Source organism: Gekko japonicus, unplaced genomic scaffold (genome assembly GCF_001447785.1).
Source record: "Gekko japonicus isolate JY-2015 unplaced genomic scaffold, Gekko_japonicus_V1.1 scaffold98, whole genome shotgun sequence".
NCBI lineage: Eukaryota > Metazoa > Chordata > Lepidosauria > Squamata > Gekkonidae > Gekko > Gekko japonicus.
Window position 1 is genome coordinate 439,132 of NW_015164668.1, and position 25,064 is coordinate 464,195.

Consider the following 25,064-nt stretch of genomic DNA (forward strand, 5'->3'; position numbering starts at 1 on the left):
TAGCCTGAGCAAGCTTGGCTGGCTTCTCTGGGAGCACCTTTGCCCAATCGGCTCAAATGGCACTGGAATTGGGGCTGGTTTTCTTTAAACACGTTGCACACAGGCTAACAAACAGGAGTTTTTAGGTAGCACAAAGCACGTCCCTCTGCCCACCTGTGACGTTCAGGCTGCTTTGAGAGATGCAAAGCAGGTGATGTTGTCTTAGGCTGACGTCATAGCCAGTGTTCCCTCTAAGCTGAGTTAGTGTGAGCTAGCTCACAGTGTTTTAGCCTCCGGCTCACACATTTTTGCCTTAGCTCAGGAAGGATGGCTCCAGAGCAAACTAATTTATGCAGTAGCCAAATCACTCGCTCACAACTTCAATGCCAGTAGCTCACAAAGTAGAGTTTTTGCTCACAAGATTCCATAGCTTAGAGGGAGCATTGGATTTAGAGATTTCATCAAAGTCCTCTGGCAGAGTGCTGCCCCAACCCAGCTGTGCTTGGCAGAGCTCCCTGGGCAGAGCACAGTGCCCTGCTGGAACCATGGCTGGGAAGCGGGCGTACCTGGGCACCAAAGGAGAGATACGGAACACCCCAGCACTTTACAGCCATGGGAGCTAAACCTCTCCCAGTGTGAATCCGGGCTATGGAACATCTGCATCGAAAGCTACTGATTCAAGGTCTCCGAGAAAGGGCTGGAACCTTTTCCCCTCATCACCTGACCAGAGACCTCCCTCCCGCTCTGAAATTAGGGGCAAAGGCTTGCAGCCACTCCCATCGCCTGCTTGGTTTGGACTAACAGGGTGCTTGAGAATTATGCGCTCCCCTCTTTGCAGGTGTCTCAACAGCAGAGGCTTGGCTGTGCGGCCAAGTGGGAGGCGAGCCCCCTTTCTCCCCCCGCTCCAGCTGCACTAGGCAAGCACAGTCTCTCCGGTGCAGGAATCGAGAGATGAAGAACCTCCACTCTGGATAAGCTGCTGTGCTTCTGAGTCCTAATGGCCATGGTAGTGAGCGTGGGATAGTTCAGAAGGTAAAGCCAGAGGGGGCCAGAATTTCCGGTTTGGGGGGGGGGGGCAATCCATGGACTGGTTAGCTCTTTGTTCCTCCCGGCAGCTAGCAGAAGCAGGCTATGGCCATGCAAATATAGTTTATTTTCATAACGTTCCATTTGCGTACTTTATTCAGAGAGCGGAAGTGTGCTTTTTTCAAAGCACAGGTTATTGCTGCACATCACGGCATATAGGGCTTCCTGAACAACCCACGGGGATATGAGCTGTCGATGGCTTCTTTGCATCACCCAAGCTTAGCACATCCTAAGGAGGAGTAAGCTGGGCTCCCACCCCCAAGGCTACTACAGACTGAGTGATTACTCCACAGACAAACCAATGGAACGGCTCACCCATGACAACGATCATCAGTAAGCCCAGCTTGCAGCAAGGAGGAAATTTCTATAGACCAAAGACAGTCTCTAGCTTGTGGCCTGACTCATGTGACCCTCCCCGTTTGCATATTATAACCCGTTTTGTCTATAGCTGCTCGCAATAGAAAATTCCCTGCCTAGGATTTGGATGATTAAATGGCTAGAAGCAAGCTTTTGTAATGCTCCAAGGGGCAGATGCAAATTTTGGCACACGGCAGACCAACTTCCAGGAACTTCTGCATGCACGGCAACTCGTGCTTGTTCCTGTCCAACATCATGAGGTTTCTGCCTGCTTTTCTACTTAAAAGAGATGGGTAAGGGAAGTGCCCTGTTTCCAGGTCAGAGAATCGAAGCTGTCAGGTTCGGCATCGCCGAGGGTTTCCGTCCGGCTTCCAGCATGCTTAACAAAATCCATTGCAGAGACTAGATTGGTTCTGGAGATCCTGTTTTGACCAGCCCTGGAGCCGAGTGCCCGGCTTCCTTTTGGCTTGTACTGGCCTCCAAAAATTTGGGAGCCTCCTGAGCGGCTGTCGTGTCAGTGACGCAAGCGGCAGAGCAGCAGCAAGCGCCGGGAACGAGAGGAGCTGTGGCCACGCCCCATTCTCGCCATCATAAGGCCTCCCCAGTTTCATTCAAAGCGGCGGAGGTGATTGTAGAGGGACTGCACGTAGGTGAAGACGCACATCGGGTCCGGCTTGCGGCCCATCACCATCATGTCCTCCACTTCTATCAGGCGATCGCAACTGGCCATTTTCCTAGAAGAGAGGGCAACTGGTCAGTAGCAGCCGGTCAGGACGGATCCAGAAGGAAACAGGGAAATTTGCAAAGGAAGGGAGCCTGATCAGATTGGCTCTCTAAAAGGCCATCTTCCTAGAGGGTTTCCTTGGAGCCTTATTTCATCCCCTTCTCAAATGGCACCCATATGCTATATATCAGTGATCCCCAATACGGTGCCTGTGTGCACCATAACGGCCGCCGGCGAGTCTCCTAGCTTCTCCCCCAAAGCATTAGCATGAGCCAGTCCTGGTTTCCTCCACCTCACTGAAACAGGAGGTGCTCAGGAGGAGGAGGAGGAGGAGGAGAAGAAGAAGAGATTGGATTTATACCCTGCCCTTCACTTAAGAGTCTCAGAGGGGCTTACAATCTCCTTCCCTTCGTCTCCCCACAACAGACAGTAGGTGGGGCTGAGAGAGCTCTGAGAGAACTGCTCTTGAGAGAACCGCTCACCCAGCTGGCTGCCTGTGGAGGAGTGGGGGATCAAGCCTGGTTCTCCAGATTAGAGTCTGCCACTCTTAACCACTACACCAAACTGGCTCTCAAGAATCCTCTACAGATGTGTCTCATCTGTTTGCCATGAGCATCCGTTGAGAAACAGCTACCTTCATCATAGGAAGATGTTTGGCTTCCTTACAGCCTCCCAACATTCTGTGACTGGCCCCAGCCCTCCATGGTGGCCATTTTGTGGCGGTTCCCGCCTCCCATTCTCAACATTCCAAAAGTACCCCAAGGCTGAACAAGAATGGGGATTAGAAGGGTGGTGGTGGAGGAGGAGAGATTCTAAGGCCTGGGTTTCACACAGACTCTCGTTTGCATTGAGCAGCTGGGGATTTGCCATAAACCGGCTGGCCTGCTGTCTTCTCAAGGGCAACGCAGTACTCACTCTGCCATTGTGAACGCCAATTCAAAATTCTCCTTGCGCTTGGCAGGGTCGAGCTCGTTGTAATCGAATGCTTCTGGGAAAAACGAGTGGACAAGAGCGCAAAAGGCCATCCCGTCGCTCCAGCTGGATGAGAAGTTCTGCAGGTCAATGTGCTGTCAGAAGACAAGGAGAATTCGAGCATGGTCATTCCAACCACAGAAAGGGTCACACTGACCCCACTGGGAAGGCAAGCTGGGTGCCCCGTCTTGAGTCTCTGTGGGGCAGACGCTGCAGAGCTTCACTTACCCCCCCCCCCACTCCCGTGAAGTCTCAAGAAGGAGGCAAGGAAAGCAGCAAAGAGGCTAGAGGATTCTCTACCTTATAGCCAATGGTTTTTGAACGGCACCACTCCAAGAGGATCTGCTTGATGCTGCTGGCGCTGGCAACCCCAAAGCTCTGCGATCTTTTTAGCTTAGGCCGAATCTCCCCTTTCCCCCTGGACAAAAGCAGGAGAAATGAAGGTTAGGGTGCAAGCACCGCCTAGGCCTGTGATGCTTGCGCTCTCCTCTGCTTTCTGCCACTGGCACTTTGGCTTGCTTAAGACAATGATTATTTGGGGGAAGGGACAGAGGGAACAGCCCTGGGGGACTTTGGCTTAGGCTAGCATTGGATTACCATATGGAGCAGAGGCCCCTCAGTGGCTATTAGCCACAAGACATAGATGGAACACTCTGTCTGGGTCAGTGATGCTCTGTGTTCTTGGTGCATGGGGAGCAATAGTGGGAGGGCTTCTGGAGTTCTGGCACCACTGGTGGACCTCCTAATGGCACCTGGGCTTTGGCCACTGTGTGATACAGAGTGCTGGACTGGATGGGCTGTTGGCCTGATCCAACATGGCTTCTCTTATGTTCTTAGCATGAAATCCACAGCACAGCTGCACTTGTTCACAAATGCCCAGCTGGCTGTCCTTTGGTTCGGTATGTATCCACAGATGCCTCTGGCACGACCATGCAGGGACCCCCTAAAGGTGGCCCCCTGCCTTGGGATTATCTTCTGCTTCTGCTTCCTTCTTTCCTCACTTCTGGCTATCTCCTGATGTCTGTCAGGATCTCCACACTACCCCTCAACCCTCTTTCTTTTTGTCCAGTTAGCTTGGCCTCAGACAAGCACCAATGTTCCCTCTAAGCTGTGGAGTCTTGTGAGCAAAAAATTCTACTTTGTGAGCTACTGGCATTAAAGTTGTGAGCGAGCAATTTGGCTACTGCCTAAATTAGTTTGCTCTGGAGCCATCCTTCCTGAGTCTAAGGCAAAAATGTGTGAGCCGGAGGCTAAAAAACTGTGAGCTAGCTCACACTAACTCAGCTTAGAGGGAATACTGACAAGCACCCCCCTACTCTGGCCAAAAAACCCCCCAAAACCTCCCGTCATAGCTTGCTGATGGGCTGAACTGTTCACATTGAGGCTGTGCTGTGTGTATGAGTGCTTGGTGGGCACTGGCCTCCGTGCAGTGTGGGAAACTTCTAGTTGGTCTTACAGGGTATGCAAGAGTTATCATTCATTAATCACATTTTGTCCTGTCTGTCCACCTCCATTTGATACGCAATTCCTCTCCATTTTATGCTCACAACCACGCTGTGAGGTAGGCTCGACAGCAACAGAGGAGCCCAAGGTCACTCTGTGACCTCCGTGGCCAAGGGGAGACTTGAATTTGGGTCTTCCCAGTCTTAGCCCGACGTTAACACTGCACCAAACAGCACACAAGCTCTGGTCCTAGACTGGTCCAGACGAACTGTGTAAGCTGGGGGAGTAGGGGTACCAGTGCATGCCTCGACACTGCTGGAAGCATATTAACCAAGTCCTTTCACAAACCTGCCCTCCCACTTGTACAGAGCTGCCCAAGACTTCATGCTGCTCTCAGGATCTCGCCCTCCTCCCTCCACCCCTCCCTTGCATTTAAGTCACTGGAGCAGGCCCAGGATCAACATACTTTCCACGGTCCTGGTCAAACTTCTCAAACAGCGCCTTCCTGGCCTGCGTTCCTGAAGTGCGGGGCAGCGTCTGAGACCTCACCAACTCTCTCCGTTTTTCCACTGGCCGATGGGCCGTCGGAGGCGGGGAGTGGGGTTTGGAGGCTATGTCATTCTGGCTGGCTGTCACACTGTAAAAAAAGAAGAAGATGAAAATCAACAAATATTTCAGGACAATGGAGCCGCAGCAGATGGTGCCAGAGCACTCCACAGAAGCAGGACAGTGGCAGAAGGCCGCACTTGGGCATACCAACCTGCATTAGGGTTAAGGCGACTGCAGCCCCCTCCCCACAGAAGTCACCGCTTGGCAACCCAAGCAGGCTCACCTCTCGCTAGCCTGGGTTCCGCCAGTCATTCCATAGCTCATGGCCGACGTGGACTTTGTGACGGAAGAGGATTTCTCTGCACAAGGAACAAAACAAAGGAGTAAGTTTCCTTCCACCGTGTCGTCCTTGGAGATGGCTCCAGCAGGCAGCAGTCTGCTTTTGGGGCACTGCTGTGTGTGCAAAGTTAACAACAGAATGTCTGAGATGGTCTTTGATAGTAATAAACCATTCACTCACTGACAGTGGAACCAGGCTCTGTGCAGGAGGAGAAAAGGACCATGTATGGCCGAGATCAGGCTGCCACAAATTTCTCTTCCCCATCCCTTTCTGGACGGCACTATGGTTGGCCTTGGTCAGACATTTTTTTCTGTAGCTGTTTTGGAACAGGCTGCCTAAAGGTGTATGCAAAATCGTGACTCTTGGTCTTCAGAAAAGCCCATGAAATGGCACTAATTCCAGAGAGTCTTCAGTTGGAAGTGATTAGCTCAAGCAGACTTTGGACACTGAGACATAGTTTATTTGAACAGTAAAATTTATAAATGGCTGAAGCTGATGCACACTTATGTTTTTAATTTGATTTATTATAGGGCTGAGTCTTAGTTATATTTTCATTGGGTCAGATCCAACCAGCTTTTCTGCTTGGGAAAAAGGAAGGATGGGTCCCCTTTGACTTCCAGAAAGGCTATCCTGGGGAATCAAAAGACTTGCATGTAAAAAGATCACGTGTAATATAGAGGGGAACTGGGTATGATTTAGTGGGAAAACCTGGCTGGATCCAGCCCGCTAGTCACAGATAGAAATGTAATCAGTGTTTTCTTTTAACTTGCGTAGCGACCTGCTCTGAGCTTTTTGGAAGAGGAAGATGTCAATGTTTTAAGTAAATACATAAGGAGACCTGGCACTTATGACGCCATGGGTGCAGGGGACAGATCCAAACATTCTTATGTTCTTACATGAAAATGGAAAGATGATACCATGAGCCAGGCCACATTCAGACGTTTTACATCTGGAAAATGTCAGCTAAGTGTTCCCAATAAAGAAAAGAACTGTATTCCCCCTTCAAGTGGAAAATCCAGGGATAATTCAGGGATTGAACCTGGTACCTTTTGCATGCCAAGCAGATGCTCTACCACTGAGCCATGACCCCTCCCCTCCCCCATCTAGACAGGAGGGGGAGATGTGTCTCCTGTATGCCAACAACATACAACTTTTTCATCTAAGACTTGCTGTGCCTGGAGGGAGTAACAGACTGGATGAGAGTAAACAAACTGAATCCAGCTGTGGTTGGAGGTGTTGTAAGGTGAGAGATCTCCCACCTTGAGTGAATAGGTTCACAGCTCATGGGTGCTTTTAGATCTGTCTCTAACTTTGGACAGCCAAGTAACATCGGTGTCTCAACGCCGCCCACTTCACCAGCTACAGTGGCGGCAGCCTTTCCTAGAAAGACAAGACTCAACTGCACTAACCCACACTTTGGACACACTGAGGCTTGACTGCTGTAATGGGATCTGCGTGGAGCCACCTTAGAAGACCTCTGGGATACCAGCTTGTCCAGCCAGAGTGTTGTCCAGCCAGAGACACGCTGCAGTGATCGTTACCACTCAGGTACTGAAATAGGTAGTTCTTTTGTTTCTGGGTGCAACTCAAACTGCTGGTATTAGCTCTTAAAGTGCTACACAGTTTCCTGCAGTATGAACTTGCCTGTCTATTACAACACTGCAGAAAGGCCCTTCCTGGGTGGGCCTTGAAGGAGAAGCAGGCAATGGTGACCAAGGCTAGGAACTTCTCAGTAATGGTGCCAAGTCTAAGGACTCTCTCTCCTTCAACTTGGCCTGGCATCTTTTCTGTCAGTGCTCAGGTGCCAGGCACCCCCAAGACCCTAGGGTTTTCAAGACAAGAGATAAGCCAAGGTGGTTTTCCATTTCCTGCCTCTGTGTAGGGACCTCAGACTTCCTTGATGGTCTCCCACCCAAGTACTAACCAGGGCCAACCCTACTTAGCTTCCAAGATCTGATGAGATCAGGCTAGGTTGGACTATCAGTCTGCTAGTTGAATTCCTAAACATCTAAAAGTGCTGCTATATGTCCCATTTTATCCGCAGCTGGTCTGAATGAGCCTAGTTTAGTGATCAGTCAGAGTGACTTTATGTATTTGTAGGACGATTGTTTTAAATGAGCCAAAAGCCACTTTGAATGCTTGAGAAAGTGGGGGATGAACAGTTTAAATCAATGGATCCAACTGGGTCTGTCGCTTGCCAAAATCCAGGGGTCATTTCGTAGAAAAAGAGGTGCAGAAGCTCATTAGCATAACTCATTAGCATAACTCATTTGCATATGCAACACACCCTGACATCACCGGAAGTGTGTCAGAAGGCAACACCCACCACTCAGGCTCCACTGGACTGTTTTGGATTGCTAGCTATTGGGGGGGGGGGGACATGCAGATCTGTCCTCGCAGAGGAGGGAGAGCTAGTACCTGAATAAAACTTGGTCTTAAAGGTGCCACTGGACTGTTTTGGGCCGGGGGGCTCTGCAACTTACCTAACTGCTTCTTGCTCTGACTGAGGGCTGCTGGGAGCAGGGGGTGGGGCTTGTTGCATGTGCCCGCCCCCTGGGCTCTTTACTGCCGGAGCTCCACCCTTGTGCGCTCCTGCAGGAAATGACCCCCATCAAAATCACTGGTCCCCTGAGCTTCAGTGAGTCCTCACTGCTTGGGCAAACATGGCTGTGTGAACCCGTGGCAACCTATTCTGGCCAAGCAGCCCTTCCTCCAGACTGGTTCAGAAATTCATCACCAGGAGGTAGCCATGGCAACAGCATTTCTGAGGGCCAGGAAAGGGGGAGTCGAACCAATTCTCTTACCTGAGGTGACGGAGGTACTTGTCCTGACAGAACTTGAACTCCAGCTCTTCACAGCACTCACTGTGGGAGGCGGGAGAGGAAAAGCCAGTAACTTTCCGGTGTGTTTTAATATATTTTTTTTAAGTGCGAGGATTTGAAATTTTGGTACAAAACATAATTCTAACACATGCAACTTTTCTCCTAGGAGGACCTTTTCACACACACACACATACCCATGTGAAGTAATACAAGAAAGTTACCCCACCCTCCTCTGGCCTCTTTGTCAGGCCGCTGCCCCCACCTCACAGCAAATTGCCTCAGAGATGGTTTGGGGTACAGCAAACGGATTGCTGAAGAGGATACCGCCCAGCCACGAGCCACCACACACTGTGGACAAAGCAGATCTAGAAGATGTCGCCCCCTAAATGGAGCCCCACTTTTGCAGTTGTCAGCCCGTAGGCCTAGCTCTTCCTGTCAGTTTAGTGTAATGGTTAGGAGCTAGGGCTCCCAAATCTCGCCAAATCGCGGTGGGGGATCCGCATGTCTTCGCAGAATCCGTGCCACGGGGATGGCGAGACGCGTTGCGCCGCCGTCGCCAGGACATGACGCTACGCGTCGCTCTGGCAACGGGGCTATTTGGAGCCCCATTGCCAGAGCGATGTGTTGCGTCAAATCCTGGCGACAGCGGTTGCAACGCGTCTTGCCGTCCCCACAGCACGGATTCTGCGAAGACATACGATCCTCCACCGCGACTTGGCAACCCTATTAGGAGCGCAGACTCTAATCTGGGAGAACCGGGTTTGATTCCCGACTCCTCCACTTGCACCTGGCTGGATGACCTTGGGCAAGCCATAGTTCTGGCACAGCTGTTCTTGGAAAACAGCAGTTTCTGTCAAGAGCTCCCTCAGCCCCACCTACCTCACAGGGTGTCTGTTGTGGGGAGGGGAAGGGAAAGGAGTTTGTAAGCCGCACTGAGACTCCCTTGGGTAGTGAAGGGCAGAGTATAAATCCAATCTCTTCTTCTTCTCTTCAGTGCAGTTCCACTGTGCAAAACCCCTGCTCTTTTGAATTTCTCTGGAGGATACCTCATCCCCTCTGTAGCAAAGCCCCCCAAATATCCCATTTCTAATCCCTTCGAGTCCTAATCCCTCCCAGCCTAGCTGTGCTTGTTTCCTTTTCAACACTAACAGTGCCATCCAGAGCAGAGTTACACCATTCTCAGCCGAATGACTTCACTGGATTTAGAAAGGTGCAACTCTGCTTAGGGATGGCACCCGTAACACTGCCTGGGAGAGTCAAGGAGCGAATTAACCCCATACCTAAGAAGGTACCAACTCTTTGTCAAGGAGAGAGCTCAGAAAGCTTCTCAGGGGCTGTTCTTTGCAAGGAGCCAGGATTACCCCTGTCTGACTCCCCCTTTGGGGGCCTCTTTGGGGTTTTTACCTGATTGATTTGAAGTTTTTGACACAGCCTCACTGTGGCTTTTGTTCGGCTGCCCTCCAGGGACACTCGGTGTAATTGGCCCCCCAGAGGTTTCTCCTGAAAAGGTTTCCGATACTCTGGTTACCGCGGTAACCGGAAGGTGCGGCATCCGTGAGCTCACTGCTGGAGCGTGTGCCTCAGGGGTTGCATTTGGCAGGTGAAGAGGTGAGGCTGGTTCCGGAGCAAGCTTGGCCAGGCCTGAAATCCAAAAACAAAGCAAGTAGGGAGACAGTGTGAGAAGTCAATGCCTGATTGTGCTCCACATTCACTGCAAAACCACAGGATTTATTTATTTTTGAAAGTTCTGTTTCACATTCCTGAAAAATCACTTTGCCCAGCTTCGGGTGGGGGGCATTTGTCTTCCCTTACAGTGATGTCAGTTATGGTAGTTTGTGCAAAACACAGCAGTAAATCAGCACAAAAACTCCATCCTAAATTGCTCTCATCCGCTAGAGCAGGGGCCCCCAACGTGGTGCCCAGGGCACCATGATGCCTGCTAACCAGGGCTTTTTTGGTAGAAAACCCCCAGCAGGAACTCATTAGCATAACAGGCCACACCCAACAGCAGAAACCCCTTAGTATATTAGGCCACACCCATGATATCACTGCTCATTAGCATATTAGGCCACACCCCCATGTTACCAGCGGTGTGGTCATCCAGCCACACCCACCTTTTGCTTCTTATTCTGTTTACCTTGTTTGTTGTCAAAACCCAGGGCTTTTTTGTTAGCAGGAACTCCTTTGCATGTTAGGCCACATACCCCTAATGTAGCCAATCCTAATGAGTTTCTGCTGTTGGGTGTGGCCTATTGTGCTAATAAGTTCCTGCTGGGCGTGGCCAACTCGGGAACCAGCCGGAACTTCGTTCCTGTGCGTTCCTGCCCAAAAATAGCCCTGCTGCTAACAGCTTTTCTGGTGCCTGCCAAGTGGTTTTAGGAAGTCGATGGGGCCAAGTCTTGCCCAGCAAGACTTCTGATTGGCTGTGCAGATTTTTAAAAATGTTGCTTTGGCACCAGCTGCCCCCATAGCACAAGGATCTTCACTGTGTGACTGCAGTTAAGCCGTGGCAACCATTCTGTGGCCGGCTCCACCTCCTGTGGTAGCCATTTTGTGCCAGAATTCCAAGGGTGCCCACAGGCTCTAAAAAGCTGGGGACTCCTGTGCTAGAGATTCTGGTGTCACACATGACATTTTCCAACTCAGAGATTCAACTGTGGGTCACAGAAAATAAGAGGCCAATTTGTTCCATTTGCATGGCCTTTTGCAGCATGTTAACGACATATCAGGGGGGAAAATCTCACTGTGGCTTTAAAAAAACTTTTCATTAATTTTCGGAGAGGCTTGGGAAGCGTTTGCTGTAATTTTAAAGTCAAAGCAAGGCATGATAAACATTCAACAAAAAACCCCCAGAGTGTAGAAAGCCACCCTGCATCCACTCCTATCTCATCTCTGGAAAAGAAGTAGGGATCAGAGAAAGCGAGGAGACCGAGCCATGTCCCTCACTTAGGAGCAACCATGCGATAATCATCTAATTTAAGGAAGTTCCATCATCCCCAAGGTTGCCTTGATGGTTCTCATGGTCTGGAACCCAACCACATTCAAGGCAGTTCTTAAGAAAACTTATCCATTTCACCCCAGGAGTTTTCCTTCTTACCTCCTGTAGGCTGGTGTCCATTTTCAACTATAGAGAAATCAAAAGCCTTCCTGCTCTCTGCATCATTATGATCCTCCAAGTCCAAACTCTGCAAAAGGGATAAGAGAACAATGAGGAGGCGGGGAAACGGGCAAGACAGCTGCACATACTGACTGTGCAGAGCAAAAGATGATCAGCCAGCAAAAGACCCAAGCAGGAGAGGCACCTGGGACTATGCTGACTGTTCAAACAGCCTGTTTGCTGATGCTCACCTAGGCAATAAATCTACTGAATCGCCCAATCAACGCCAGCACTGTCTACTCAGGCTGGCAGTGGCTCTCCACTAGGAACCTGAGATCATATGCATGCAAAACACCTATCCTGACCCACAATCTCTTGTAGGCATGGTGCAGTCTGCCACCGAAGCATCGACTCAGAATCTGGTGCAAAAATTGCATCCCTCAGTGAAATGGATGCTAAGGTAGGCAAACCTTTCTTCCAAACCAATGTGGTCCTTCCTGTCTAGTCCTTAGAAAAGGAACTTTACAAAAGAAGCCCTGCCCCCTGCTCCAGTTTCCACTGTCAAAGATTCATATTCTCTTCTTTTCCCAAAACAGTTCATCTTATTGCTACAAACAATATAGTAACATATGTGTGTGTGGGTGGGGGGGGTGAATAAGCAAATGAATTAGTAACATTCATTCCCCTCAGTGATACAGGGAGCCTGACTGATGTGGGGCAGCAGGTAAATACCTCGGTTTTGTGCTCATCAGATCTCAGAAGCTAAGTAGGGTGAGCCCTGGTTAGTACTTGGATGGGAGACCACCAAGGAAGTCCAGGGTTGCTCTGCTGAGGCCCCGGTCACACGGGAGGCTTTGATCCGCAAGAGGGACGGGTCGGGGGCACACCAAGCGGGCGCGATCACACCGCAACATCTGGGAAGCGGCGCGCCCCCGTCCCCGATCCGTCTCTTCCGGCCAAAGATGCGGATCAGAAAAAAACCTATGAAACACTAGTACTTACTGAAAAATCCGCTGCAGGGGCAGAAGTGTGATCGCCTGCGCGCCCGTCTCTCCTGCAGCATGCAAGATCCTGCCGAACTGTGCATGCACACGCCTGCACAGTGGGCTCACCTTGCTCTGCAGTCCGTGGCTTCCCCCCAAGGAACTGTGCGGCAGCTGGGGGGATCTGGGCGCTTCTCTTTTGGTGTGGCTCAAAAGAGCCGCACTTTGGCCACGCCTATTTCCCCCAGTGTGACCGGGGCCTGAGGCAGGCAAAGACAAACCACCTCTGAATGTCTCTTGCCTTGAGAACCCTACAGGGTTGCCATAAGTTGACTGTGACCTGATGACACTTTCGACATCACCTTTTAACTATTCTTTAGTGGGTTACAATCTTAACTGTTATGCTTCTGTTTCGAATTTCTTTTTACAAGGCTATTTTGATTTTAGTGACTCTCTGGGTGCGGTCAGACGGCATGCTGAGAGCGGGTTAAACTGCTCTGGTTCTAACCGGATTATATTTGATCTGGATAATCGCGATCACACTTACCTCCCTTATCCCGCCTCACTGCGCAGTCACATTGCTCCCTGGCGTCTACACTACTGATGCGCGGGAGCATGTGTCGGCGGGTTTTAATTTTTCCCCCTCAGTTTGTGCATGTGCATAGGTGCCCCTCCATAGAAGGGGGGGAACTATCATGGCGCATGCGCAGAACCACCCGGGCGAATCAATCCAACCCCTCCAACAAAAGACTTCCCTTTAAAAGTTTGACCTGAAAATGGCCTCTGTGAGATCCTGAACTCATCTAAATGCTAAAACAAGTGACCATTTAAATGTCGGTTTTCTAAACGTGGTGGTGGAGCTCCACCTATGCGCGCACCGGCAACACATTAAAAAAAATGGAGGGTGAAAAGCGGAAGCCTCAGGCAGCTTTCGAGCGGGGAGGGGGTTTAAACCGGAAGTGACTCGACACCGCAGGAGCGATCAGACGTCAGAAAAGTGCAGCTAGAACCAGAGAATCAGGAAAACACCACTTGGGGACCTGGTAACAAAATACTCCGTTTTAAAGGGTGTTTGAGTTGGAAAGTGACAGCTGGGGACGGTGCGCAGATGTTGGGTGTGTGAAAGTGGATATAAAATCCGTTACTGAAGCGTGCCAAAAGCGGACTAAACGGCCCGTCTCACCGCACCCTCTAGGTAACTGTCGGGCTTTTAATGTTTGTCTTGAGAACTAAATGGTCATAAGCAGGATGTAAATATATCTCAAATAAGCAATGTTAAAAATATACAGTATTAGCATGCCATAGTGGATCTGCGCATAAACACCCTGGGAGAGAAGGAGGGCTCAGGCTTCATTGTCCTTTAATCCCATTTTAAAATGCTGCAGCCCAGAAAGGCAGGAGGCTCTGAAAACTTTCTCCAGCAGTGGAGCTGATGCTTCTGCTATTCACTACTTTATATGAAGGCTCTTATGATTCAAGTTTGCCAATGATCACGTGCTGAATCACACACTGTTCTGGGGTCCACCCATTGGGACCTGCTAAGCAGACATGCTCTAAGGGTTCCTGGTTGATACGTGATTTCCTGGGTGCATCCTCAGATCAGGACCACAAGTCTCCTACACATACTGTTTTCCTCACCTGGAAATGACTCCGGGTAGCTGGCATTTGCAGCACTGAGGGCTAACAGTGGCTGCATGAGCCATTTCGAATTAGGAAAGGCTTGTGCCCCCCTTCTCTCCACAGTCCCAATCCAAATTGGCCCCTGAATGCCTGAAAATCCAAGTTTCAACTGGCAACCCCTCCCCAAGCACATCTGCTTGACCCGACAAGACCCAGAGTGGACTAGAGAACAGTGTATCTCGCCGCAGACCCTGAATCGTTGGCAGATCTGGAATTTGAACATGTATCTCCTAAATCAATGCACAGTATTGAAGTCTCAGACTGGCAGGGACTGCTACAATCTGTTTCCCTGGAAAATATCATATGAAGTAGCTTTATACCGAATCAGACCCTTGATCCATCAAGGTCAGTAATGTCTACTCAGACAGGCAGCGGCTCTCCAGGGTGGCAAGTAGAGGTCTTTCACATCACCTGCCACCTGATCATTTTAGCTGGAGATGCTGGGGATCAAACCTGGGACCTTCTGCATACCAAGGCAGATGCTCTACCACTGAGCCACAGCCCCTCCGCATACTCAACAGCACATAGCTAACTTAGCTGGATACACTGGAGTTGCAAACTGTTTGGTGATTGCTCCCCACGGAAGCTAGGGCTGCTGAGAGTGATACGAAATTCCAAGGACCCGAGTTGCCCTGGGAGAGAAGAGCAGCCAACCTATTCTAAATCAAGCTTCTTCTTTGTGTCCTTCTGCTTGTGTGTGGGCCCAGAGAGAATTGTTGTCTGAAAGTTCACACTTTGGCAACTCCTTTTAGAATGGAGAAAGGCCTAGTTGCTGATTATGTTTGTTCAAGATCAGAACCTCAGGGATCCCTGACAACAGAGGACTTCTCAGACTAACCGACACACATACACAGAGCAAAATCCAAAGCAGGAAACTCTCTCATTAAGGAGTTATCATGGCAAACACCAAGTTTAAACAAGCCAGCCAGCTCCACCGATCCTGCACTTGACTTCTTTCCTGCCAAGATGAAAACACAGCTGCTCCTTATTGACTGTCCAGCACCCCGGATTATCTGTATGGCACAAGGAAGACAGTGTTTCTGGTTCACAGCCGAAGGCAGCCTCAGTCAGATGTTTATTCAAAAAGTCCCTGGCAACGTAATGCTTTAATTTGCAAATAAGGTTTCTGTTCACCTTGAAACAAATGGAATTGTGGACTGAGCGCAATGGGATTTGCTGTTGATGGACAGATCCAAGGACTGTTCTAGGAGACAACAGACAGGCAGTGCATGGTGCTATCAAAAGTTTGGTTTCTCCACCAATGTAATGCATTGGTGCTTAAGAAAGTAGACAGTTATAAAATGGCACCTGGGCTTGTATACAAACATAACTGGAGTGGTCGACTCTCGATGGGAAGCTTTCTCGCTTTGTTGCTTCCAAAGGAAACATTTCCTCACCAGGACCAAGTTCGGGAACAGTCGTTCTGTCTTTTTGCAGCAGAATGTGACTGTACAAAACTATCTGAAGAAGTGAGCAGTGACTCACAAAAACATACCCTGCCACAAATTGTTGTTAGTTTTTAAGGTGCTACTGGACTCTTGGTCCTTTCTACTGTAAAAAGGACTAATTCGCTTGCATCTGTGATGCCTCAAAATTCATGTCCCTCTGATAACAGAGAGACCAAAAGGTGATTCTGTCCTCTTACCGCTGCAGTGCCCTGACCTGGATAGTCCAAGCTAGCCTGCTCTCATCAGAGCTCAGAAGCTGAGTAGGGTCAGCCCTTTTTAGTACTTAGATGGGAGACCGCCAAGGAAGTCCAGGGCTACTACGCAGAGGCAGGCAATCACAAACCACCTCTGTTCATCTCTTGAATTGAAAACCCTATGGGGGTTGCCAGAAGCCATCTGTGACTTGACAGCTCTTTCCTCTACTGCCACTACAATCCACTGATCTGCATTATCAATTCATAGTGTCCCACACAGCCCCCAGAATCTAGTTTCTGTGGGTCGGAAAGGACCGCAGGAAGGAGGGAAATACAGCAAAAACCTGCATTCCTACAGCTGGTGGTAGAGAAGACGAAGAAGACGAAGATGCGATTTACCCCGCCCTTCACTTGGAGTCTCAGAGCAGCTTAGAGTCTCCTTCCCTTCCTCTCCCCACAACAGATACCCTGCGAGGTAGGTGGGGCTGAGAGAGCTCTGAGAGAACTGCTCGAAAGAACAGCTCTGCAAGAACTGTGGCTGATCCAAGAGGCCTTTGTTCAAGACCTCCAAGCCTGTACACAGAACTTTCCCCTCACGCCAGAGATAACATCTGAGATACCAAAAACAGAGTCTGCAGGTATGGGCATTGGTGGCCAGCTGGGGGATCTGCAGTTGGTTCTGGCAAAACGAGGACAGGGCTTCTCTGCATCATCAACCAGCTATACCAGAAAAAGGGACTCAAGTCTCTCTATGGATGCTGGCTTTTGCACACGTTAGCACAAGCAGCAGGTGCTGAAACCTTGAGTAGCATAAGAACATAAGAAATGTCAATGTTGGATCAGGCCAAAGGCCCATCCAGTCCAACACTCTATCACACAGTGGCCAGAAATACCAGTGCCATCAGGAGGTCCACCAGTGGGGCCAGGACACCAGAAGCCCTCCCACTGTTGACCCCCCCAAGCACCAAGATGACAGAGCATCCCTTGCCCCAGAGTCCCTATCTATACCTTGTGGCTAATAGCCACTGATGGACCTCTGCTCCATATGCTTATCTAATTCCCTTTTGAAGCCGTCCATGCTTGTAGCCGCCACCACTTCCTGTGGCAGTGAATTCCAAGTGTTAATCACTCTTTGGGTGAAGAAGTACTTCCTTTTATAAAGGGAGAAAAGTACCTCTTTCTCTACCTGCTCTTTCCCATGCATAATCTTATAAACCTCAATCATGTCACCCCTCAGTCGTCGTTTCTCCAAGCTAAAGAGCCCTAAGCGCCTTAACCTTTCCTCATCGGGAAAGTTTTCCAACCCTTTTATCATTCGAGTAGCCCTTTTCTGCACTTTTTCCAAAGCTATAATATCCTTTTCAAGGTGTGGTGACTAGAATTGCACACAGTATTCAAAATGAGGTCCTGCTAGGGATGTAATTGTGCATGTGGAGGGTCTCTCAGAAGCCAGAGTCCTGGAAGGGACAGCAGCCAGCCAGACGTGACCAGGTCTGAACTCAGCTCCCAACTGATGTCATCCCAAAGACACAACCTTATACTTGGGCAAAAAACAACTGAGATCCAAACCAGCCCTTTCCCTTTCTCCTTCCCTTCCTGGAATCAGAAACTCCAAAGGGAACCTCTGATGATGTCAGAGGGCCCCCACAGGCAGAGTTAACCATTGCCAAGGAGCGTGACCCCATCTCGAGGCAGCTCAAAAAGAACAGGGCTGGCTCTGCTGTAGAGTGTCCCAGATTTCCAAGTCAGCCTGACCTTCTTCAGTACAGCACAAAAAGTTTTGCTCCCACTCCAAATGTGGCACGCGTCCCGTTACACGACGAGGCTGCGAGGCTCACATCCAGCCCTCGGAGCAAAGCCCAGGCAAGTTCTGACCACCAGAAACCCACTTGGGGCCACTGATGCAATGCCGGACATGGCATCTGCCTTGGGAAACAAAAGCCAGATCCCCAAAGGGTCCCACTTGATAGCCAAGTTACAGATGCTTGCCCCAGCTCTGCGTGATATAAACCAGCACCACTCCGCACAAAAGCGATTCATCTTCCTGATGGAAATGCCGGGCCACAGTTGCGCCGCGCCTGACGGCAGTTCGAGACAACTCCAGCTGCAAGCTCTCTTCCCCCAACTCCCCCAGCAGTCGGGAGGCCCAGCTGCCAGGATGACGTCACTGGTAAGTGGTAATGACAGCTCTGAGCAAGAGCCACCTGGAACATGCCGCACCACCGGCATGCTGCCTTTGCTTGAACTCAAACAGCCGTGCCGGTTTCCTACCATCGAGGAGTTATGTGCAGCAGCTGCTGTGGGTGGGTGGGGGGAGAACCCTCTGGCTATGGAGATGTATAGCAGAGACACAAGCCGTGCCAAGAAACGACCGCTGACCTGGATTTAGAGACCGGTGGTGCAAAAGCAGCAGATGCTACTTGGCGATTAAGATGAGGGCTGGATGGCACCCTCCGCTCCACCGCCCGTGCTGCAGGTCACGCACAACCAAGAGTGTAGGGAGCATTCCCCCCCCCCCAAAAAAAAAGATGCCGTCTGCGTGAGACACTCCTGCCATCTGGCTGAGACACTCCTGCACTGGTCATGAGAAACTAGCCATCCAGACTGCACAGAAACCCCACTGGAGGACTGCCCCACAGGCCTAGAATAGGAAGACTGGCAGCCCTGGCTATAACCCCCAAAGCAGGCAAGATGGAAAGGCTGCAACAGGCACCACAAGGGATTCATTTGGTTTCGGAAAGGTTTTCAGGGGCGTAGCAGTCACTCACAGTGCAACCGTGGACTTTCCACAAGTCCCGGTGGCACAGCTGATCTCAAGGACCCGTTTGCATTGTTAGTCGTGCTCAGGGCTTTTTTCTTTTTTTAAAAAAGAGGTGCCGGAACTCTCAAGAGGGAAATGAAGTATTCAATCTGTATACTGAAAACTCATGAACTTTTAAACGTTTTTAAAAGAATTTTGTCGAAGAAGTTCCGGAACGCCGTTCCGGCACGTTCCCCCAGAAAAAAGTCCTGGCCATGCTCAAGCAGCCTCTCTTGTATAACTATGGTCATAGGCTGAACCTGGGTTCGAGAGACTTACAAGAGTGAGCGTTGGCCACCTTGGCAAGAGCAGGGATCCCAACTCACCTCCCTTTACATAGGAATAAATTGAGCACTGAACCAGCAGCAGGATCCTCACTTCTGGTTAAGAACGCGGCTCATGGCTACGGACGGGACAGCATCTCGGATGTCTGAACAGCACCCAAACTCATCATCCGATTGGGTACTTCCATGGGGAAGGGACCTGCCTGCGTTTGTGCTGGTCTAGAAAGAGCCCATCTATCCCAAACTTGTGCACTGACCACAAGCCAAATAGGCAGCGACCTGTGTCCAAACAGGCTGTGTGAAGTGTCTGCACCATCTCCTGAAGTTCTGCATCATGACGTCTTGGCTGTTTTTCTGGGCCCTCGGTTTCACAGGACAGAAAGGACTCAAGGAAGTCCATGCCAAACTAACATATGGAGTTTGTTTACGCAGGATGTGAATGCGGTCACCACTTTAGATGGCTTTAAAAAGAGCGTGAGACAAATTTAGAGAGTGAAGACAGATGGTTATATCAACAGCTATTAACCACGATAGCTAACGGGAAGCCCCTGTTCAGAGATCGTCTACCACCAGATCCCGAGTGCTGGGGATAACCAAAGGAGGGTGGCTTGTGCTTTCATGTCCTGCTTGTGAATTTCCCAGAAGTACCTGGGGACAGGCTGCTGGACCGTTTTGCCAGCCCAGCAGGGCTCTCCTTACATCTTTACTGCGCGGTTCCTTCATTGCCTTTGCATTCTGTTTCCCAGGCTGAACAAAAACAAGCTTCCAGCCCCAAGAGTCTGTTTCCAGCTACCTGGGAGTGTCAGAAGAGCACTGATTGTATGTCCTCTGCCAACAAGATGTTAATATCCATATCCCTCAGCCTGCAGTGCAGGAAGGGTTGGCAAGTAGTCCCCAAAAGTACAAACTGATCTCCCAGAGGGAATGGACTGGCTCTCTCGGCAACCCAGCTGCTCCTTGGAGAGTGAAGCAGGAACACAACGCCTGGGCCAGACACTCACTGGTCTATTTAAAGAGGCTGATGGGGCTGTTTGTACTTAAAAGGCCCCCCCCTCCTCTCATCCAAACTCTCTGGCTGATTCTCCCACTAGCCAGAACCTGAGCTTCCAGGAGTTCTCCTTCTTCCATGCCTTGAAAGAGGAACGCAAAATACCTTTCCCCTGCTTTGCTTTAAAAGGGGCTTTGTTTTAGAACCCTTAAAGAAACAAGAAAAGGGAGGAGAGAGAATCTGAGCATGTGCAAAATGCCCTTCCTTAACTGTACCTAGCTAACTTGATTACAACTCCAGCTTTGGAGAAACCGGAATCTCAGCAACATCCACTTCTCGCATAAAAGCTGACCCTTTCACCACCCAAAGGCCTCATCCCAGGCCAGACGTTTAGGCCAAGAAGAGAGCTCTCTATCTATATAGACTGGCAAAAGCTACTCCAGTAAACAGATCTGTGTTTCAATGCAACAGACCCACAAGAGAATCAGCTTTGTCATCCGCAACTGTTGGTGACCACCAGTCTTCCCCTCTAAGCTGAGTTAGTGTGAGCTCGCTCAGTTTTTTAGCTCCGGCTCACACATTTTCAACTTAGCTCAGGAAGGATGGCTCCAGAGCAAACTAATTTATGCAGTAGTCAAATCGCTCGCTTACAACTTTAATGCCAGTAGCTCACAAAGTAGAATTTTTGCTCACAAGACTCCACAGTTTAGAAGGAGCATTGGTGACCACTTAGATTTGATTCATGGTGAGAGGATAATACTCTGCACATGCTCAGTTGTGGTCTCCTTTGTTATATCCCAGGTGCTGGAAACAGACCATTCCTCAACTCAGCACTGTAGGACTGTCGGATGCTTCATCCCAGTAACTCTTACGGTACCTGTATAAAGTAGGCCAGTGTTATCATGACCCTCTCGCAGTCAGGTGAGCTCCAGGCTTTCCTTCCTCACAGCATTCTGGGAATGCACCTGTGTAGCCATAGGCTCCAGCTGACTCCAGCCAAACTACAGGAAGGAGGCCGCTCTCCTCAACAGGTGACTTCTCTGAGGCGGCACCAGAGCTGAGGTGCCTGAGGCCACACCCTCCCTCCAAGACCTAGGCCCTAAGGAATCTGATTCTGGTTATTCAGAAACCATACTATGAATTGCTTACTTTTAACTTCCTCTGTTTGGAGTCTGAAACTTGTCACACAAATTAATTGGGGGGGGTCAAATGTGGCCTTTTATCTCCCTACAATCAGAAAAGACACTAAGGCAGATTCCCCTGACCTTTGACCTCCCCACCCTTCGCTTTCTGGCTGGGTAGCAAGCCACCCCTTCCTCTTTGTTCCAAGAAAGGGAAGGATCGAAGACTCCATCTTCCTTCACCTTTCTGCCAAAACTTCCACCAAGACGGGCAAGCTCCACCAGACGAATACCGAGCCTGATCCAGTAGCCAAGGTTTTCTCAACAAGAGTTCAGCACATGCCCCTCAAACTGGAGCCTACACAGAGTCAAACCTTCCCCTGGCTTGTGTGGTGCCCCAGTATTCTTTAACAGGCACTGGGTGGGAAAGACCCTCTTCCCACACCCTCTATGTCCAACAGCAGCCTCACCAACCAAGCAGGGTCCTTGCTCAGGAGACTGGAGGATCCAGAAGGCGGTGGTGGTGGCGGCAGCGGCCAGGGAAGAGGGGGAGAAATCCGACTTCCCATCCGCTGCCACTTCTGCGCAAATTTGCCTGAAGGGCAAATGCAGCCTTTAAGCTGGAGCTGGAAGACCCCTGGTTCTCTCTGGCCTGCAGTTGGCTCTGCAGCAGGGTCCCGCTTCTTCTGCACCCCCTCCCTGGACCCCTCCAGCAGCGGCTGCTGCCTCTGCAAATCCCTCGACCCTCATACTTCAGTTTATTTATAGCGCACCATTCAGCTCAAAGCTGTTTACAGTGTGATGCAACAAAAAGGCAATTTAAAATACAGTACAAATCGAACCAGAAGTCCATTTCCCCATAAGGCCAGTGGCAAATCATATCTTATGGACCTGATTCAAAGGGAAAAGGCAGCAGTGCAGCAAAGAATTGTAGGGTTGCCAACATCAGCCTGGGGAATTCCTGGAGATTTGGGGCAGGGGAGCATACTGGGGGGTGAATTTGGGGAGCAACTTCAACTAAAATCGATGGTATACCATAAAGTCCACCCTCCACAGCAGCCCTTTCCTCCAGGGTAAGGGACCGATCGCTGCAGTCTGGAGATCCACTGTAATTCTGGGACCACTCCGGGTCCCAACAGGAAGTTGGCAAACCCTATTCTGGGGACACCTCCTTTGCGGCAGGAACTCGGTTGCGTATGGGAGGGCAGGCCCATGTGGCCAACAATGCGCCGGGACTCGCTTCGAGGTCACCGAGAGCTGGCCTGGGCCGCCCCCTGTTGGGTGGCTCTCCAGCGCCCACTCTGGCATCTGCCATGCGCAGGGTTACCGTATTTTGATAAGCAAAAAAGACGGCATATTTCCCACCTCACTACTTCAAACAAGTGATCACACTATGACGAATCTCATTTTAAATACCCCTGCTATTTAAGCAGTGATCACTGCTACTAACTAGGAACATTCCTAACCTTCCAACCCAAAAAGAAGTTATTTTCATCAGTTTTTTTTAAAAAAAAAACAGCCCAAAGAGGACGGAGGGACACCAAAACAAAGAGGACATGTCCTCTAAAAAGAGGATACCGGGTGGTAAGTGACCCTAGCCGGGCGGCTCACCTGACTCTTGGTCGACAAGGACAGCTTGGCGTGGCTGGAGAACCTGGCGCTGCCGCTCAGCTTGGACATCGGCGCGCCGCCTGGCTCGGCCATCCAGTCGTCGGTCAGCCCGGCCGCCCCGCGGAGGGCCTCCACCTGCCGGGCCAGGCGCTCCACCTGCGCTCGCAAGTGCCGGTTCTCTTGCTGTAGCTCGGCCACCGTGTGAGCCAACGGGCTGGCCAGGCGCAGCACCTCGGCCACTTGCCGGTCCACGCCGCTCTTGAAGACCTGGATGTCCACGTGGATCTCCTTGACGGCGCCGCGCAGCGTCTCCTCGTAGCGGCCCAGCGCCTCGCACACCGTCTGCGCGTCCTGGCTGTTGAGGTCGGCGATGTCGCTCGCCGACGGCCGCGCAGTGTTCACGTCCATGATGGGCCGCGGAAGGAAGGAAGAAAGGAAGGGGCGACCCTCGCCCGCTTTCCCACCCACCCCCGGACAAAAGCGGCCTTTCTGTCCCCCCGCTCCCGAGTTCCCAGCGATGGGTCTACGTTTCGAGCCTCCGGGGACTGCACGTCCAACAATCCGACGGCTGGCTGGCTGGCTGGCTCGCTCGTTCGCGCAAGTGCCCCGACCCCCTTTTGCTCGCGTCTCCTTCTGCCAAGCCGGACTTTGCTTTTTATAGACGGCCGAGGCGGGGGGAGGGGGTAAGGGGGAGGGAGCAAGAGGGAGGCAGCTGCGGCTCCAGTGCCTGGCTGGGGGTGGGGAGAGACGCGTCTGCAAAGGCGCCGGAGCAGACCCTTGATGGGGGGAGTTGCCTTGCCTGGCTGCTACTTCTCTGGCTTCGCAGACCTCGGGGGAGGGGGAGAGCCGAGGATGGAGAGGGAAGAGCAGAATCCCTTGTCTTTCCTGCGTTACTGGGGTGCGCCGCCAAAGCAAACATTCCTTATCATTCCCCCGAGGGGGGGGGCGGGGAGAGGAAACGGCGGCCCTGGGTCCTGGGAGAGTAAAGAGGTGTAAACGCAAACCTAGTGGTTTGCACGCAAGCGATCCGGACAGACTAGGCGCCGCGGCAGCCACATGCAGATTGTTGGTGTTTCAAACAACTCCAACTGAGGAGGTGTAGGGATGGTTTACTTTACCGCCTAACGTTTGACAGTTGCTACAAAACCTGTCTTTGGCTTCTTAGCATGGGATGTCTTGAAACTCTCACAACAGCCCTGCAGGGTAGGCCTCAGTTACAGCAAGAGTGGGCATGAGCACCCCAGATAATTCAGACCGAGGAGGTCTCAACATTGTCTCCTAGGCAAGAGATTATTGGAGCTGTTCTTAAGTTGAATGCTCTGGAAGCAAACAGGGCTGGAAGCACCACACAGAATATTGATTTGATTATATTATGCTTGTATTCTGCATTTTAGACAACATTGGGTCTGAAAGCATGCTGACCTAGCGATCAAAACCTAATATGAATGGCAAAAATTACAGATGTCCCTGGGGGCAGGGAATTCAGCTGAGTGGAAAAGAGAAGGAAACAAAACAGCCTTCTAGAGAATCGTGCCAAAGGATGGCAGGCCACACTTCCTTAACATCTGAGACCTGTGGCTCCACCCCTCCTTTTCCACCTGAATTTAACACCCAAATAATAATTCCAACTAGACACTGAGTTTCTGCAGCTATGGCAGGTAAGTAGCCCTGTTTGTGCTTGGTATTTTGCTCTGGCATGCAGCAGCCATTCAGCTTGCAAGCATCAGCTTCCAAGCCCTAAATACGGTTCCATAACATGGAGTTTGGAGGAATACTGTGAACTGTTTTGTAGATCCCAAAGGGCCTTGTTCCAGTTGGCAGCAGAGGACAGGACTTTCAGTAATGAGTTTAAATTATGGGCAGAAAGGTAGTAGCTGGATATTAAGATTTTATTTTTTATTACAATCAGAGTAGTTCAGCAGTGGAATGGGCTGCCTAGGGAGGTGGTGAGCTCCCCCTCTCTGGCAGTCATTAAGCAGCGGCTGGCAAACGCTTGTCAGGGATGCCCTAGGCTGATCCTGCATTGAGCAGGGGTTGGACTAGGTGGCCTGTCTGGCCCCTTCCAACTCTGTGATTCTATGATACCCCTTAACTAAAGGCCTGATAGAGGAGAGTGGGATGGGAATGAGATGGTACTAGAATATGGAAGGGGTAAAATGGACTGCACCACTGCAAAGCATAGATGGTAGGTTCCATCTTTGAATGTTCCTCCCTGCCAACAGAAAACTAGCACAGCTGGGAAAGAGACTGTATCCCTGCTTTCTTTTTGCAGAGAGATCTTCATATATAGGGTATCATTCCAAAATGTGATTCTCCCTCATGCTTTTCAAAGTGGTATAGCCCATTCTACCACCTCATTCTCCTGCAGGGGGTAACCAAAATAAGACAAAAGTCTGGTGGTATCTTTAAAGACTAACAATGGTCCCGGTCACACCAGCGAGATAATCCGGGGGCGAAGCGAGGCTTTTTGCTCCGGAGCAAATTGAAGTGCAGTATCACGATCAGACATTTCCCCCGAGACTCTGTGCACATGCCCTCAGCCACGATTACACTTTGATGGTGAAGCATGGCAAAGAAGGGCGAGGC

General features: G+C 50.7%; 1 protein-coding gene across 1 annotated transcript; it reads right to left on the reverse strand.

Annotated features, from left to right (window-relative positions):
- Positions 1 to 1,047: 1,047 nt before the first annotated feature.
- On the reverse strand, positions 1,048 to 23,094 carry SMTNL2 (smoothelin-like 2). The gene is made up of 9 exons (XM_015409144.1): positions 22,479 to 23,094; positions 11,370 to 11,457; positions 9,677 to 9,913; positions 8,255 to 8,314; positions 5,394 to 5,469; positions 5,028 to 5,198; positions 3,419 to 3,536; positions 3,062 to 3,213; positions 1,048 to 2,156 (listed from the first exon to the last, which is right to left on the reverse strand). Exons 1-9 carry the CDS (start codon positions 22,884 to 22,886, stop codon positions 2,030 to 2,032), a joined length of 1,437 nt encoding a protein of 478 aa, XP_015264630.1. The 5' UTR covers positions 22,887 to 23,094; the 3' UTR covers positions 1,048 to 2,029.
- Between the last annotated feature and the right edge of the window lie 1,970 nt (positions 23,095 to 25,064).